The 15107-nt window shown below is 38.1% G+C and overlaps 1 protein-coding gene across 1 annotated transcript in view; it reads right to left on the bottom strand.

Annotated features, from left to right (window-relative positions):
- Positions 1–12839, bottom strand: part of snf (U1 small nuclear ribonucleoprotein A snf) — a 31370-nt gene extending 18531 nt beyond the window's left edge. Inside the window, exons 1-2 of the mRNA XM_067278300.1 lie at positions 12769–12839; positions 185–249 (exon numbers count right to left, since the gene is read on the bottom strand). Of these exons, the coding sequence (XP_067134401.1) occupies positions 185–248 (64 nt within the window). The 5' untranslated portion in view covers position 249; positions 12769–12839. The remainder of the gene's footprint in view (positions 1–184; positions 250–12768) is intronic.
- Positions 12840–15107: the final 2268 nt, after the last annotated feature.

Raw genomic sequence — 15107 nt, forward strand, 5'->3', positions numbered from 1 at the left:
ACATTTTTTGACAAATATTAACTAACCTTTCTTGTCTATTGCAGGTGATGAAGACTGCATAATCCAAACATAAAACTTTGAAGCTGTAAAGTACCTTTTGGGACACCTGCATTACTTTTTAAAATGTCTTAATGTATTGATTTAAATTTCTGTAAATATATGTTCATTGTATAAAATTACTTACCATCTTTCTTTATTTTCTCATTGAGATTGTTGATGTAAATAGTATGATTCGGTCGAATATCCATTCTATTTTAAGAAAGTAGTAAAACATTTTTTTAAAAAAAGGGTCTGAAAATCTTAGTTTTTTTAGTAAAGAAAAAAAAAAATCACACTGATCTTGTTATAAAAACTCACACCAATAAATAATTTTTTAAATAAAAAACATTAAAGATACAAATCACCATTCTCTCTAAGTTTACACAGGCAACTTGTCAAAGATATTGGTTGGTAATTACAGGGATTTTAAAGTATTTCCTTGAATATGAGAGTACATGCCAGATGTAATGGATAGCTTTCAATAGTCAGGGAATGCTTACTCTGTCCAGAGTTCTGTTCAACAGTACTAGTAGATTAGTCAGATATCCTCTGGGTGATTTTTGGGAGAGCAATTTGTATTTCCATTACTTAAGAATGGCACATTGTATTCTTCAATAGAAAAAGAAAAGAAATTTAATAATCTACTTCTTCACTTGGGCTTTATAAGCTTGGAGATCTGGGGGAGTAGTTTGCATTACTAGATATTAGCAAGGTTGAGGCTGAAGTTTTCAATGCAAAAATGTATATGTCGAACATCCAGCGCCATCTTCCTATAAGCGTAGAAGTTTGAATGGCGTTTGGAACGTCGAGCATGATTCCACTGATGTTCCAAATGCCATTGTCAAACTTCTACACTTACAGGAAGACGGCGCTGAATGTCCGACATATACATTTTCGCGTTGAAAACTTCGGCCTCAACCTCGCTATTTCTGAACAGGTTGAACCTAGCAGATCAGCAATGTTTTGCACATTTGCTTATTACTGTGCCATTTTTTTCCACCATAAATGAATGGAATATGTTCAAGCAGTACAGAAATAGATTGGCACTGGTAATATATTGACCAGTACCAGGGCCTAAAAACAGAGAGGAAGTGGACCAGTCCAATCAGCATCTCTGTAAATTTCCTGATGGCTTGATCTGTCATTTCTCACTACTTTCATGCCAGATTGTTTTCGGCTTGTAGAAAACAAACATCCATAAACCCGATTATTAAATTAAGGCCAAATTATGGCCTGATTATATCAGGCTATGTTGATGCTACTACAGTGGAACCTTGCTTAACGAGCACCTCGCACAACAAGTATTTTGCATAACAAGTGACGAAGAGAGGGGAAGTCCCGAATTGTGCGCATGCAGCATGTTCCATTAGTCTGTGTTTAGCACTCGTTCCGCTAGCATTTTACTGTTGCTTGTGATCACATATTTTTCCAAACTTGTGTTCACATGTTACTTATAAACATCAACAACCATAGCCCGTTATATAATAAACATGCCAAACGATATGCCAAATTCTTGAGTCATTAAATTTAATGACAGATTCCAAATTAAATTTTAGAAATGTCTGAATTAAAAATTAACTATTTATAATTATGAAATTTAATATGAGATGGAAACATAACTGCCTACCTCTAGTCAAATTAATTAATTTCTAATATTTAATTATAGCCTTTACATAACCCAAGAATTTGGCATATCGTTTGGAGTATTTATCAAACATATTAGCTGTAATTTTTTTTTGTTTCTGCAAATCAAATTCTCATTCCAGGATGGTTCATTCCATGCTAGAAGAAAAGATGATGATGACAATTCATGTTCCTTAATACTGTATATTGTACAATTTTTGAATAAACGTTATACACAAAACATTTCAGCATTTTTTCGATGTGGAACGCATTATCGTATTTTACATTAATTTCTATGGGAAAAATTGTTTCGCTTAACGAGTGTTTCACATTACGAGTAAGACTCTGGAACGAATTATGCTCGTTAAGCGAGGTTCCACTGTATTAATAATTAAATATTATGTAATTTGGCCTAGAGATAGGTGATAGGCACTATCTCTTGATAAATTTAATAATTATAATTAAGTCTTTTTACCTCTATGGTTTTAATGTTTTATTTTTTTTGTTTCCATATTACCTATTTGGACCTTGTTTATATATAGGCAATATGGAAACAAACAAAATAATCATCATCATAATTTATTATTAATAATATTACAAAACAATACAATACAAATTAGTCTTACAAAAAGAGAACAATTTCTCTGTTACGGGGGATAATACAAGTGACTGGAAAGGATTGCAAATTAACAAATTTAGAGTGCAAAGGTACAAAAATAAGTCACAGATATTATAAACATCGATATTGTGATTGCATACATAATCATTCATCTACGATGTGTAATAACAAAGACAAGGAATACAAAAACAATCATTAATTTTGATTTGTCAAATAGTATTTTTCAGAGATTTTAACAAAATAATTGCATATCTTGTATAGATTCATTTTATTAAGATAGTTTAAACTAAGTTTGAAGTCGAGTGATGAATTATAATTGTATATTTGAGATATTTTATAATAGTCACGCAAACTAGAAAGTTCTTGACAATTGTGAATAAGATGATATAGTGAAAATTCTTCAGAATTACATAAAGGGCAATAAGATCTTGCTAAGTCAATATAAATATTATTAATAAAAAGAGTACATTTATTTAAACGAAGTTGAATTATTAATCGTTTTACATTTAAACTAACTGGTTGTGACATATACTACAAATTCCATCCTCACCACCAATGAGGATGGAATTTGTAGTAAATCAATATACCATGGGTGATAAGTACTTTGATATAATGAATTTTGATCTTTGATTATTGCTTGGGAAACTGCAGAGTTTATTAAAAGTGAATATCCAAATTTCCAATCATTAATGTTATCTTTAAATAGTAACTCCGATACACCAAAAGTATTTGACTTAATTTGTAATGCCATAGATGTTTAAATTTCCAAATTTTACTTTGATTAATATTTTCTTGATGTAGATATATTACTGTATAGTATTATCATTTTTAAATTTAATTCTATAATAAAATTTTATTATTTGTTTCAGCAAGAAAGGGAAGAACCAAATTCAATTAACTTCATGCCACAGAGCATAGCCCGGAATAGTTCTTTCCAGTTGGAATAATTTGCGTAAATAATAGACATGAAGATATTCCAGTTTATAAATATAGTCTAAACTCCACATTAGACTTGCATAGTATATTATAGGAATGACGAAACAAACAAAATAATTATTAAAATATTAATTTAAAAAGGTTCTGGAAGAAAAGAATCAGCCTAAAATGGGACTCAAACCTGCAATTCCTGCATACTGTGAAGTTGTGTTGCCAGTTATGCTACCTGGACCTCCGTCTAAACTTCACTTCCAGAACTATTAACATATCATTTAACATTTAATTATTAATATAGCCCAATATAATTCAGAGAATGAATTGCTTCTCAAATTTGCCTACTGACATATTTTATAAATATCTGAAAGCTGATCAGACAAGATGTTCTACTTAAATTCAGAAAAAAAGAATATACAAGCAGAGTGACAGATCAATTGTAATAAGTATTTTTGTTTGAGTATGGAAATACATCACTACTGAATTAAATATATATAATTAATGATCAGAGGTAAGTCTTTAATTGGCTTGTTTCCAAATGTTTATATCAAGACAATCCTCACATTGAATTATAGCCATTGAAGTCATAAAGATTAAGAATAGCTAGTTACTGTTTAACCTAAAATATCAAGAGCCATCTGAATAACTCCAATGTCAGCTGATAAAAACTCAACAAATAATTATATCAAATGAAATACTAACCAATAAATACAAATTGCCACTGCTTGTAGTTCTGTATTTATTGGTATCAACAGATATAGAACAGGATTTAGAACCAATATAGTCACTCCTCCACTAATGAGATTGTGACAATTAATAGGCTAAGTCCTCATAGACAAAATATATAACAAACTATTTAAAGAGAGGTTGGTTAAACTTTTATAAAATTTTGCCAGAATAGAATTTTAAGTCTTCAAGAATTTTAAGATTCAAGCTTTGAATGACAGGTTTCGCATTCCCCGAGAAGTGTAGATCCCCTATACAAGCAAAAAAGGCAAAGGAACCATACTTGTACATGAGACCCTTTGCAAGATATTTGCCTCCAAAGGTCAGTTTTTAACATGTATCAGTATACTGCCTATTCTCCATGCTCCATGTCATCACTCATCTTGACTGATGCTCTGCATGTAGTCATGTGCTTTGGTGCAAGTGACAGTGAGCATCTTAGCATCTGAGTGGGGGTGAGCTCCTACACCCCCTAAAACTATATAACATCAAGTACTGCATGAACAATCAAGTGGGCTACTCGAAGCTGGCATAGTCATGTGAGCTAAATACAGTCAAACCTGTTTTTATGCGGGGGATAGGGACCGCATTAAAAAAAACGCATTAAAAAAAATCTCACGAAACTTCACGAATGGCTGTAAATAATAGTTTTCGCAACACAATTAAAAAAATAATTTTTTTATGCGGTCAACAGGGACCGCATAAAAAAAGTCTCACATAGAAAATAACTCAAAACCGTACGAAATAGAATTTATTGATAACAGATGTCAGCACTTGACTGCATCGTCTGGTCTATCGTCTGTTTTACATATTTTTGTCCAGGTGGTGTTTTGTTGACTTAAAAAGTAAATTATTTCATTTTTCGCATATTCATGCAATAATATTACTATAATAAGTGCATTTATGCTATAATAAGTTTATTTAGCTATAATAAGTCAACGTAAGACATGACGAATCGCACGAGACTAGTCGCCAACTATACCGCACAAATTAAAAATTCGCATTAAAAAAATCGCACAAATAAAAATCGCACATAAAAGGAGCGCATAAAAACAGGTTTGACTGTAGTTAAATGTGATAGTCTTAGCAGAGTGACCTGACTCGCGATCATGTATGACCCGATTTTGGGGGGTTGTAACTCATGAAGGATCGCTTGTAGAGGTATGGTTCCTTTGACTTTTTTCTCCTATGGATATGCTCTATAGCTCTGATAAGGTCCCAACCATCTCATACAGAGATTGAATTGAGACCATATTAGTTCTTTAGATGCACTGCCCAACAAAAATCTGAAGGAGCTTTTAATATTGGATGCCACAAAATTTATCCCAATTTTGATGAAATTCTTTTGAAAAGCAGTTGCAACAATTGTTATTCAAAAATACAAAAATATCTTAATCTTTGAATTTATTTTGTCTAGCCACCAGACATGTCTTTTACAGCTCATATGGCCCTTCCCAGAAGATTAGAGATCCATGCAATTGACAGTCAAACCTGGACTTTCCAGGAGCTATAGTCTCACACTGGGGTCAACCTAAGGCATATCTTGTCCAATATGACAATACTGTCAAGAAGAGAACTGTCTGCATTGATTCCAGGGATAGTAAAGAACAAACTCTAAATTGTCTGTGGAAAGTCTCCTCACTGGAACTTCATGATTCTCTTCATATACATTCCAAAAGGTACACATGTGAAGGGAAGGGCCTATAATGCAAGATAAGATCCTATAATCAATCAAAAGGCCCTATAATGCAAGATAGGAGGTTATTAGGAGTTTTAACTTAAACAGGAGTCACAGTTGGTTCTTTAGTGAGGTTGCAGCTGATGTTTTCATTGTGAAAACATGAACATCGGATGTCAACCGCCACAATCTGGCAAGTCTAGAAGTTTGACAATGGCATTTGGTACGTCAAGCATAGTGAGTAGAAGTTTGACTTAAACTTCATTTTTTTGTGTTTGGGTTAAAATTATGACATATTTTATTGAAATAATGATTATTTAAGCATTTCTGAATAATATTGTAAAGAAACAAATAATTTCTGGATTAAAATAGTCTAATTATTCAATTTTTTTCAAAGTGATGTGAAGTGCCTATAGAATTTACATATATTTATTTTCATAATTGCTTATCATGGCTATTGTATAGATTACTCCCGCTGGAATTTCAGAACTGAGTATATATCTGAACCGAGGAGACCGAGACGAGTTCAACGGTACCCTACTTTTGGACTGAAGACGAAAAATAAGAAAGTTATCATATTTACAATTTCTTGCCTTTCACAATACATTCTATGCCATTTTAGAGTTTTCCATGGTAATGTATTTAGTCCAACCAAACGTGGACTTGCAGCCTTGAATATCGATTAAGGTGAAATAAAAGGTTTTCTATTGGCCTAACTAGGGACGGTCACCTCTCAGAGGGGTAGGCAAGGTTTTTTGGACAAGCCGCAAAAGTGGCATGTAGTACTAGCCCAGTGTTTTTCAACTGAGATGCCACAGTGCCACAAGTGGGGTGTCGTAAAGTTTAAGACCTTTAGGCATTTTCTTGGAAATTTACTTAAGTGTAATTCAAGATAACTCATTGTCAGTATTTCGACAAAATTCAATGGGCTTAAATTTTGATTTTGAACACGTAGAAACACTGTTTTTGCACTAAAATGCTACTTAAAACTCAATTTTTAAAATTTTTCTTCCCAGGGAGGGAGTCCCCTCCCCAGACCCCACTCCAGTATTGCGCATAATATTCATTTTCATAAAAGATTCATCTGCCCTCCATTAAAGCCCCCTTTTTCAGATTCTAGATCTGCCGCCAGTCAAGGGTGCCGCAAACTTTTAGTTTTCAATCAGGGGGCAACTCAATGAAAAAGGTTGAAAAACACTGTACTAACCAATAGCAAGCATGTCGGCGGCTGAGGGGTTTTAGGCCCCAAGGTCGAAGAGCATGGGGGCGTGGAAAAGAACTTACTCCAAATGCAGACAATCAGTGTGCCTGTGGATAAACATATGCCTCTGTTGAAGGTGAGTGTACAATCTGTTTTCTTGGCCTTTTATGTGGGCAGTTTTCTTTAGTCTTTGCCAATGTGTCTTTAGAATATATGGCCGGCTTGCCTGTTAAACATGCGATAGGCTTAACAGAGAGAGCGACGCAATTCCCGACTGCAATGTAAGTTGTTAAAGTTTGATTATCAATAAACATGATGAGATAATGAAACACTTTTTTTAATAGGGACATTATGTATAAAGAACCAGAAAGCACCACCTAGTGAAAAACTCTAAAATGGCATAGAATGCATTGTGAAAGGCAAGAAATCGTAAATACAATAACTTTCTTACTTTTTGTCTCTGGTCCAAAAAAGTAGGGTACCGTTGAACTCGTCTCGGTCCCCTCAGTTCATATATATACTCAAAGTCTCGAAATTCTACTGGGAGTAATCTATACAACATCCCTTATCATACTGTAATTCTGTATTAGTAGATTTGTTCTTTCACAGTATCTTCTACCATCAACAGCATAATACATTTGTAAATTTTCTAAAAATAATTTCCCAAGCTGCTTTCAGATTTAAGTAAGCCACTACAAAAGTATGTCATGAGAACAGGCAAAACGCATTGAAACTGTCCTACTATTATATTGTATGGTAAGAGACACGATGCTAATTAAAGTCAAAAATAATTATTTAGTGTTACTAAACATCCTATAAATAATTTAAAATAGTTTAATTTGTTTATTTATCTTTGCTGGTAACATTCATCGTTGTTAAATGTTTCTGCCATTTTTCAACAACATCCCATGAGTCAGTGTGAGATGTGAGCGTGTGGCGCAACATGTTTTACTTGGAGTTCGAACATCAAACGTGTACGCTTGCCGTACAAGTTTAACATTTGAACTTCAGCCACAACCTCTCTATTTTCACCATTTCTTCAGACTTCAATTCCACAGCCCTAGTCATATATTGTTTTATCACCTCTACATACTGATGTGGGTTGAAAAATTTCTAGTCACATTAAATTCACCAAAGTGAATAAAATACTTCAGAAAACCAAACAGATGCTAAATAGCAATCATTAGCATAGCCAGAAATAAAATAATAAAGAATGAAATTTTTTCTTATACTGGTGCATTGTCTAGTAAAGCAGCTTTAATACAGCTGGATAAACAAGCCAATGAAATAGCCTTGCTTAAAAACAGGCTATGTCATTGGCTACATTCAGCAGACTCAACAGTTGAAACTGAGCAAATCAATAGCTGTTATGTAGTGACCTGGATCTGCTGAATGACAAGTGACGTGTTGGAACAAAAAGCCTCATTGGTCAATTTCAGATAACTATAGGTAGTGTGAATGAAAGATGCTACCAAAAGTGATGTTAAAACACCAAACATGTTCCAAAAGAGGGTACAATTCTAGGTCCGAATGACGCGGTTGGGACTTTAACAGAGCTGTAGAGCATACTGATAGGAACAAAAAAAGTCTAATGAACTATGGGTCTACGAGCGCGCCTTCGCGAGATATAGGCCCCCCAAAATGACTATATGTGAACTTTTCGAGACCCTCAAAAATGGGGTAAAATTTAAAATTCTTCGCTAATTCTGTCGGGCGTTTAACGGCAGTCTTGCCCAAATGAAGCCCTATTCTAACGACACTGGTCGACAACGACCAAAGAAAAGCCACCAAACACGAGGGTGTCACCTCTCCACCGCCACTTCCGGGGAGCGCCGTCGGGACTCGCCGCTCTCTTCGCTAATTCTGTCGGGCGTTTAACGGCAGTCTTGCCCAAATGAAGCCCTATTCTAACGACACTCGTCGACAACGACCAAAGAAAAGCCACCAAACACGAGGGTGTCACCTCTCCACCGCCACTTCCGGGGAGCGCCGTCGGGACTCGTGCCGCTCTCTCCGCTAAGCCTGTCGCGCGTTTAACGGTCAGCAAGCCCTATTCTAACGACACTCGTCGACAACGACGAAAGAAAAGCCCGATTAACAAGACTAATTAGGCAACGCTTTCTCCGACGCCGCTCCTACGTAAACAGAGCGCGCTTCTTCTATTTCGAGCTATCTCTAACACGCTCTAACTACCGAAAAGGCCAAGAAAACAGATCCTGCACTCACCTTCGACAGAGTCTCCTCCTCTCGCTACCTGACGACGTCTAGCCTGTTTCCGATCTTGTGTAGAACGGGGTGAGGTCGCCGGTCGCCGCCTCCTCCTCGGCTATGTCCCGGAGGTCGGCGACGACGAAGATGGTGTCCGAACAATCGCATATAATCCAGGTTTCGCGTACAAGTATCCTTCGGTAACGCGCACCATATACACACACACAAGCTTCGCCGTTCGCTGGCCAGTCGTCTTTCCCCTGCCGTTTCTCTTCGTCGCCCTCGTGCACGGGTACATCAGAAAACACACGTATACATATGATGCAGACATGTCGGCGAAGACAGAAACGTCGGTCGATCTTCACATGTAAACCTTCGCCGCCAAACTTTCCAAGCTACGATTAAAACAAGTCCTAATCCATGTTCGTTGAGGTTAGGCATCCATTCATTCGTCGTTCAAGCTTTTAACGAAATCCTCAGCGGTCTTATAACCGATCTCAGCATAAGGAAGCCTTCTACCGTTTACATCACGATAATCCTTACGTAATTGTCCAACAGTTATGTTCGAGGGACAGGAGATCGACAGCGAAGGCACGATTTGTTTCGTTTCTAAGAACAGATCGTTCATTTCTCTCACTTTCGACCTTACATTCCCTAAACCATCGATTACACTTCAACTTCCGGGTTGTGAATGGTCAAAACCGGACACCTTGATGCACAGGAAAGCTGTAATCGAAGTACGAATGAAAAGGCAATCACTACATATAAACTTCTCCTTGTGTTAACACTCAAAGCTGCAGAGAGCAATGCTTTCAACAGATCAGATGAAGACAGAATGTGTCACCAAACTGAAATCAGTTTCACATGTTCTGGATGATCTATAAAATAACGCAATATTTGGAAGTACAGTAACTATGTCCTGACTTCATTCATTGTGATAATCAAGACGATGAAAGCGAATTTGACATTACATTGCTATGTGATTACAAACTGACAATTTAAAAATTCCGAAACAATATCATTTACTTTACTTCTTCAAAGAAGTAACAAAGTCTTTTAGAAATATATATATATTTCTTTTAAAAGTAACTAAGTCTTTTGATAACATATGTGGAGAAAGTAAAAGTAAATCGCTTAGACAGTTGTCACGAGCCAATACCAAGTATGAGATTAAAAGCAGCTCCAACAAGTGTTATCATCTCATTCTGGACATTTGATTTTTGAAAACCATTGCTCTTTGCAGTCTTCACACGAGGAAAAGTTTTTATGTAGAGATTACGGGATGGTGACACGATAATTGATGGTTTACGAAATACAAGATCGAAAATGAGCGGAATCGACAATCTTTTACTAGAAACGAAACAAATCGTGCCTTCGCTGTCGATTTCCTGTCCCTCGAACATAACCGTTGGACAATTACGTAAGGATTATCGTGACTTAAACGGTAGAAGGTTTCCTTACGCTGAGATCGGTTATACTGAAGAGTTTATGTAAAGAGGAAAGCGATTCACATCACTCGACCATGGCTTTTATGATATCGCGGAACGAGTTTCCGGTTAATGTTACCTATGGTAGCGAATATGGCGGCTCGTCTCTGAAAACCGTGGGGGACGCACGTTCTAACCTAGCCTATTCTAATAAATTACCACAATTATTGCCAACCAAATTATTAAATAGGGGTAATTTATTAGAATAGGTTAGAACGTGCATCCCCACTGTTTCAGAGATGAGCCGCCATGTTTGCTACCATAGGTAACATTAACCGAGTTTCCCAGCATCATCTAAAACAGTCTGCTCCGTCACTGAATGATGCTGTTGTTACCTCACAGGTGCAGAACTTGCTCCAAATTATTGTGATATTATTCAGAAAACTTTAGGGAAATACCGAAATGATACACAACTTGCGGGAGCCCCCTGTTCGTCTCATTCGGAATCGTTTCGCGACGATTGTCCGATTCGTTCACTTAATCCACACTCGAGTTTGTACGTTATCAAAAGACTTTAGTATTGGGAGAAGTAAAGTAAATTACGTAGTTTCGGATTTTGAAAGTTGTCAACACGTACCATTACTTCTTCTTCCGTAGCCTCGAATGTCACAACTATTGAACATTTACTGAATTGCACTCCCGACTATTGAGGTGACAAACACCGGCCGAAAATGCCCGAAGGCGGCGTACGGGCTTATAACACTTCGGTAGGCCGTGCCGCGGTCACGTGACCCGCGGCCGGCTCGCCATTGGCCGCGCGAGGGGCCCGCTTCAACTTCGCGGCCGAGGTGGGGCCGCGTGGTCGGGCGCGCTGCATCTCTGGCGGAGGTGGGGCCCGCGTGGACGGTCAGTCATGCGCAGTGCGTTCCTCGGCCTCGCATGCCTGAAATATGAGTTCCGAATAGGTTCTGGCAGAGCGACTTGACGGGCGGGTGCGTACGGGAGTGGACCGGCGCCTGCTAGGACGGGGGTTCGAATCCCCGCTCAGGTAAGAGGTGTAATAATAATAGATACTTGTATTTACAGGCAATAGATGGCGACTCCGGACGACTGCGGGCGGGAGACTTGGCCCGCGGGCCGCGTGCGAAGGGGAGACGGCGGCGGCGGCTCGGACAGGAGGGGAGGCGCGCGGGGGACTAGGAAAGGGGGGCACGCTTTTTTTAAACACTGAGAGGCGGAAAAATCGAAAAAAAAATATTGGGTCACGTGACCCGGCTTTTTTGCCCGCGAACCCGCGTGACGTCGGCCCAACTTTCGAGGGCCATATCTCGCGAACGCGCACATATACAGGTATGGTTCCTTTGACTTTTTTGCTCCCCCAGGGGGTCGACAGTTTGCCCCCCTCCTCCCCGCGTCATTCGGACCTAGAATCTTGCCCCAAAAGAGCACTACTGTAGAGGGTATTTGGCAGAAAAATACTTAACAGCTATGGAACTGTTGAGTCTGATGAACGCAGCCATTGGCTTGCTTATCTAAATACATTAAAGTCATTTTACTAATCAATAAGCCCATTGTTTTTGATAATAGATTGAAAGACCTGATTTTTTTTTTTTAACTAATTGAAACAGAATTTTATCACTAAAATGTGTTTGTTACCAAGAAACTTACAAGTTAAGGAAAGGGGTATTTACTGTTTTTTTTTAATTACTTAAGGGAGTAATTAGATGAAATGTGATGAGTGGTGAGTCTGGAGCAATTCTGGGTGGGAAAGAACAGTTTTTGCCTTGAACCAGTACTATTGTCATTCACCTTGACCTTCATTCTACATGTAGTCATAAACTTCAGTGCTCACTGTCACTTGCACTAAAGCACGAGTTGAGGCAAAAGCCAGTAGTCACGTGGGCTCGACAAACACGAAGTGCTAATCTCATCAAGAAAAAAAAAACAAACACAAAAGTGCCTCACCCTAAAAACACCATCACTTGTCACATTTCAACTAATTGGCCCCTAAGTAATTAAAAAACAGTAGACACCCTTTCCATAACTAATACACAAAGGAAATATGAAGAAATTTTAATTCTAGCCAACCTGAATGGGACTGAAAAAAATAAAATAAATACAACAGACTCTCGTTAATCCGAACACAGGAGGCCTCTGAGTTCGAGTTAACGAGAGTCTACTGTATTAATAAATTCAAAAGTTAACTTTGCATTTAAACAACATAACGATTTAATTTTGTAAATATATTACTCTTAAATATATAAAAATAATAACCTTTAAAAGTAATATCGTTATAAAAGAATTTAAAAATGCCAACCTCTTTTACTAATTTCGAACAAAACACGAACCACAATGCTTGATATACAGCGTCCTCTAGTTTTTATATTACTATTCTGCTATTGTTTTGATTTTTTTTTATAAAATCGTTAATAATTAATGTCTAATTATTTCAATTTTATATATTTTTATATGAAAAATTATATTAAATTTTCATTAAAAATTTTCTATTAAAAAAAATGGCTAAGATTCGGCGGCATGTCGAATGTCAAGGCGCGTTCTCGCCGCTTTGACGAACATAATCCCAATCGGATTTTCAGAAATTTTTATGGATGGCCAGATATATAGAATCTTGATCTTTATCACCCATCCATAGTGGGCCTAGCCGAACCCATAATGGGCTTGATAAAAGAGGCCCTCTTAGTGCCCACAGGGCGGTAAGAGCAAAAAACAAAAAAAAAAGGACTATTTGGCATTTGTTTTCTTAATAAGGGTAACTTTAAAATTTGAAATCAGAACACAATCTCTAAAATCAGTATGTCTGGTCACTTTAACTATTTTAGAACTAGTTTAAGCGTTAAGGAAAACCAAAAAGCTCATATGCCCATAAATTTGATCTTTTATGGAGTATATGCAAGGCCGTGCGGTAGATTTTCTCACTATAGTGCAAGTCTTCGAAATGCCGCCCCTTAAATGCTGCTTATGCCGTCTCTCTGCATTATAGCACGGACGGCCCTGAGTATATGCAATATCTAAACGTTTATTATTTTTTTATTAAACAAATTACAACATATTAAGTCTTTATTGTCTATTTGTCTTAACGTCCTATAACTATTTCAAATTTAATTAGCCGTCGATCGCCGTAATAATCGGCAATGTAATAGTGAAAACTATGAAGATTCTGATGAACTTCGAAGATTCGAAGATAATTTTGTCACCGACATTCTTCATAAAGTTTATCGTACCATTGGTCGTTGTAATCTGTTCTATCTGTGTGTAGGTTGGAATATAGAGTCATTCGAATGTTTACGATACTTTTTAAATCATGCAAATTCCCGTAGATTTATTTCTATGGTAAGGCCATCGACTAGCCTTTTGAAGTTTAACAGATCGCAACGTCGTATTTCATTCGTGTGAATTCGCTTTTCAACGTATGAAACCGAATTTGTTACTGTTACTCCTTCGATTCGGAGCTCTGTTGAGTGATCACGAACAGTATGAAATCGATAAATTGAATCGCGTTAAAGATGCATTAAGAATGATAAAATCGCATGTAATGAAATCGGAAACAAATCTGACAATACGAACGAGTCTGGCCACTTTAAGATCTTTTGAACTTTTAGACATCTTCGCACCCACAGTAGAGAAAAGTCTTACATTTGTGACGAGGGTAAACAAAAGTTGGGTGTAGTATAGATTGCACCCTATGGAATTTCGGGATTTTGAGTATATATTTGAACTGAGGAGACCGAGACGAGAACAAAACGGTACCCTACTTTTGGACCGGAGGCAAAAAATAAGAAAGTCGTCATACTTTTTTAATGCTATCATGCAGACACCGATTGGCCGCATCGCGGTAAAGGTTGCAGCCTACCGCTCTGGGGGACCCGGGATCGAATCCGACAAGCGGTCGAATAATCCCCAGGAATTTTTCGGGGGGTGGTCCGTTCGGATATGTCAAGCCCCGTCCCTCACCACCCGGTCGCCCCATTGTGGGCCTGGCCGAACCCATAATGGGCCTACTAAAAGAGGCCCTCTTAGTGCCCACAGGGCGGAAAGAGTTAAAAAACACCCATAAAAAAAAAAAAAAAAAAATGCTATCATGCACACGACACCGTAGTTGCTTGTACCGCCATCTTGCGGTAAAGTTTGCAAACCATGACGTCGGACTACGGTCATTTCCCGGAGGGATAGGTTAGGTTTGTTGGACAAGCCGCGATAGTGGCGCGTAGTACTAGCCGACCACGAGCGATAGCGAGCGTGTCGGCGGCTGAGGGGTCGTAGGCCCCGAGGTCGAGAAGCGCGAGGGTGTGTGAAAAGGACTTAACTCTGCGGCCGGATGGCCGAGCGGTTAAGGTTAGCAGCCTGCCGCCCTGGGGGACCCGGGATCGAATCCGGACGGGTCGAAAAATCCCCAGGAATTTTTCGGGGGTGGTCCGTCCGGATATGTCGGTCCCCGTCCCTCACCACCCGACCGCCCCATTGTTGGCCTGGCCAAACCCATAATGGGGTTATTATAAGAGGCCCTCTTAGTGCCCACAGGGCGGAAAGAGTTAAGAAAAAGGACTTAACTCCAACTGCAGACGATCAGTGCGTTCGTGGATCAACATCTTTCTTTCTTTCTTCGTTGGTTTATATGGAAGTTCTAGCCGGATCGCC

The sequence above is a fragment of the Centruroides vittatus genome, unplaced genomic scaffold, assembly GCF_030686945.1.
Source record: "Centruroides vittatus isolate TY-2023 unplaced genomic scaffold, ASM3068694v2 contig_799, whole genome shotgun sequence".
NCBI classification, from domain to species: domain Eukaryota; kingdom Metazoa; phylum Arthropoda; class Arachnida; order Scorpiones; family Buthidae; genus Centruroides; species Centruroides vittatus.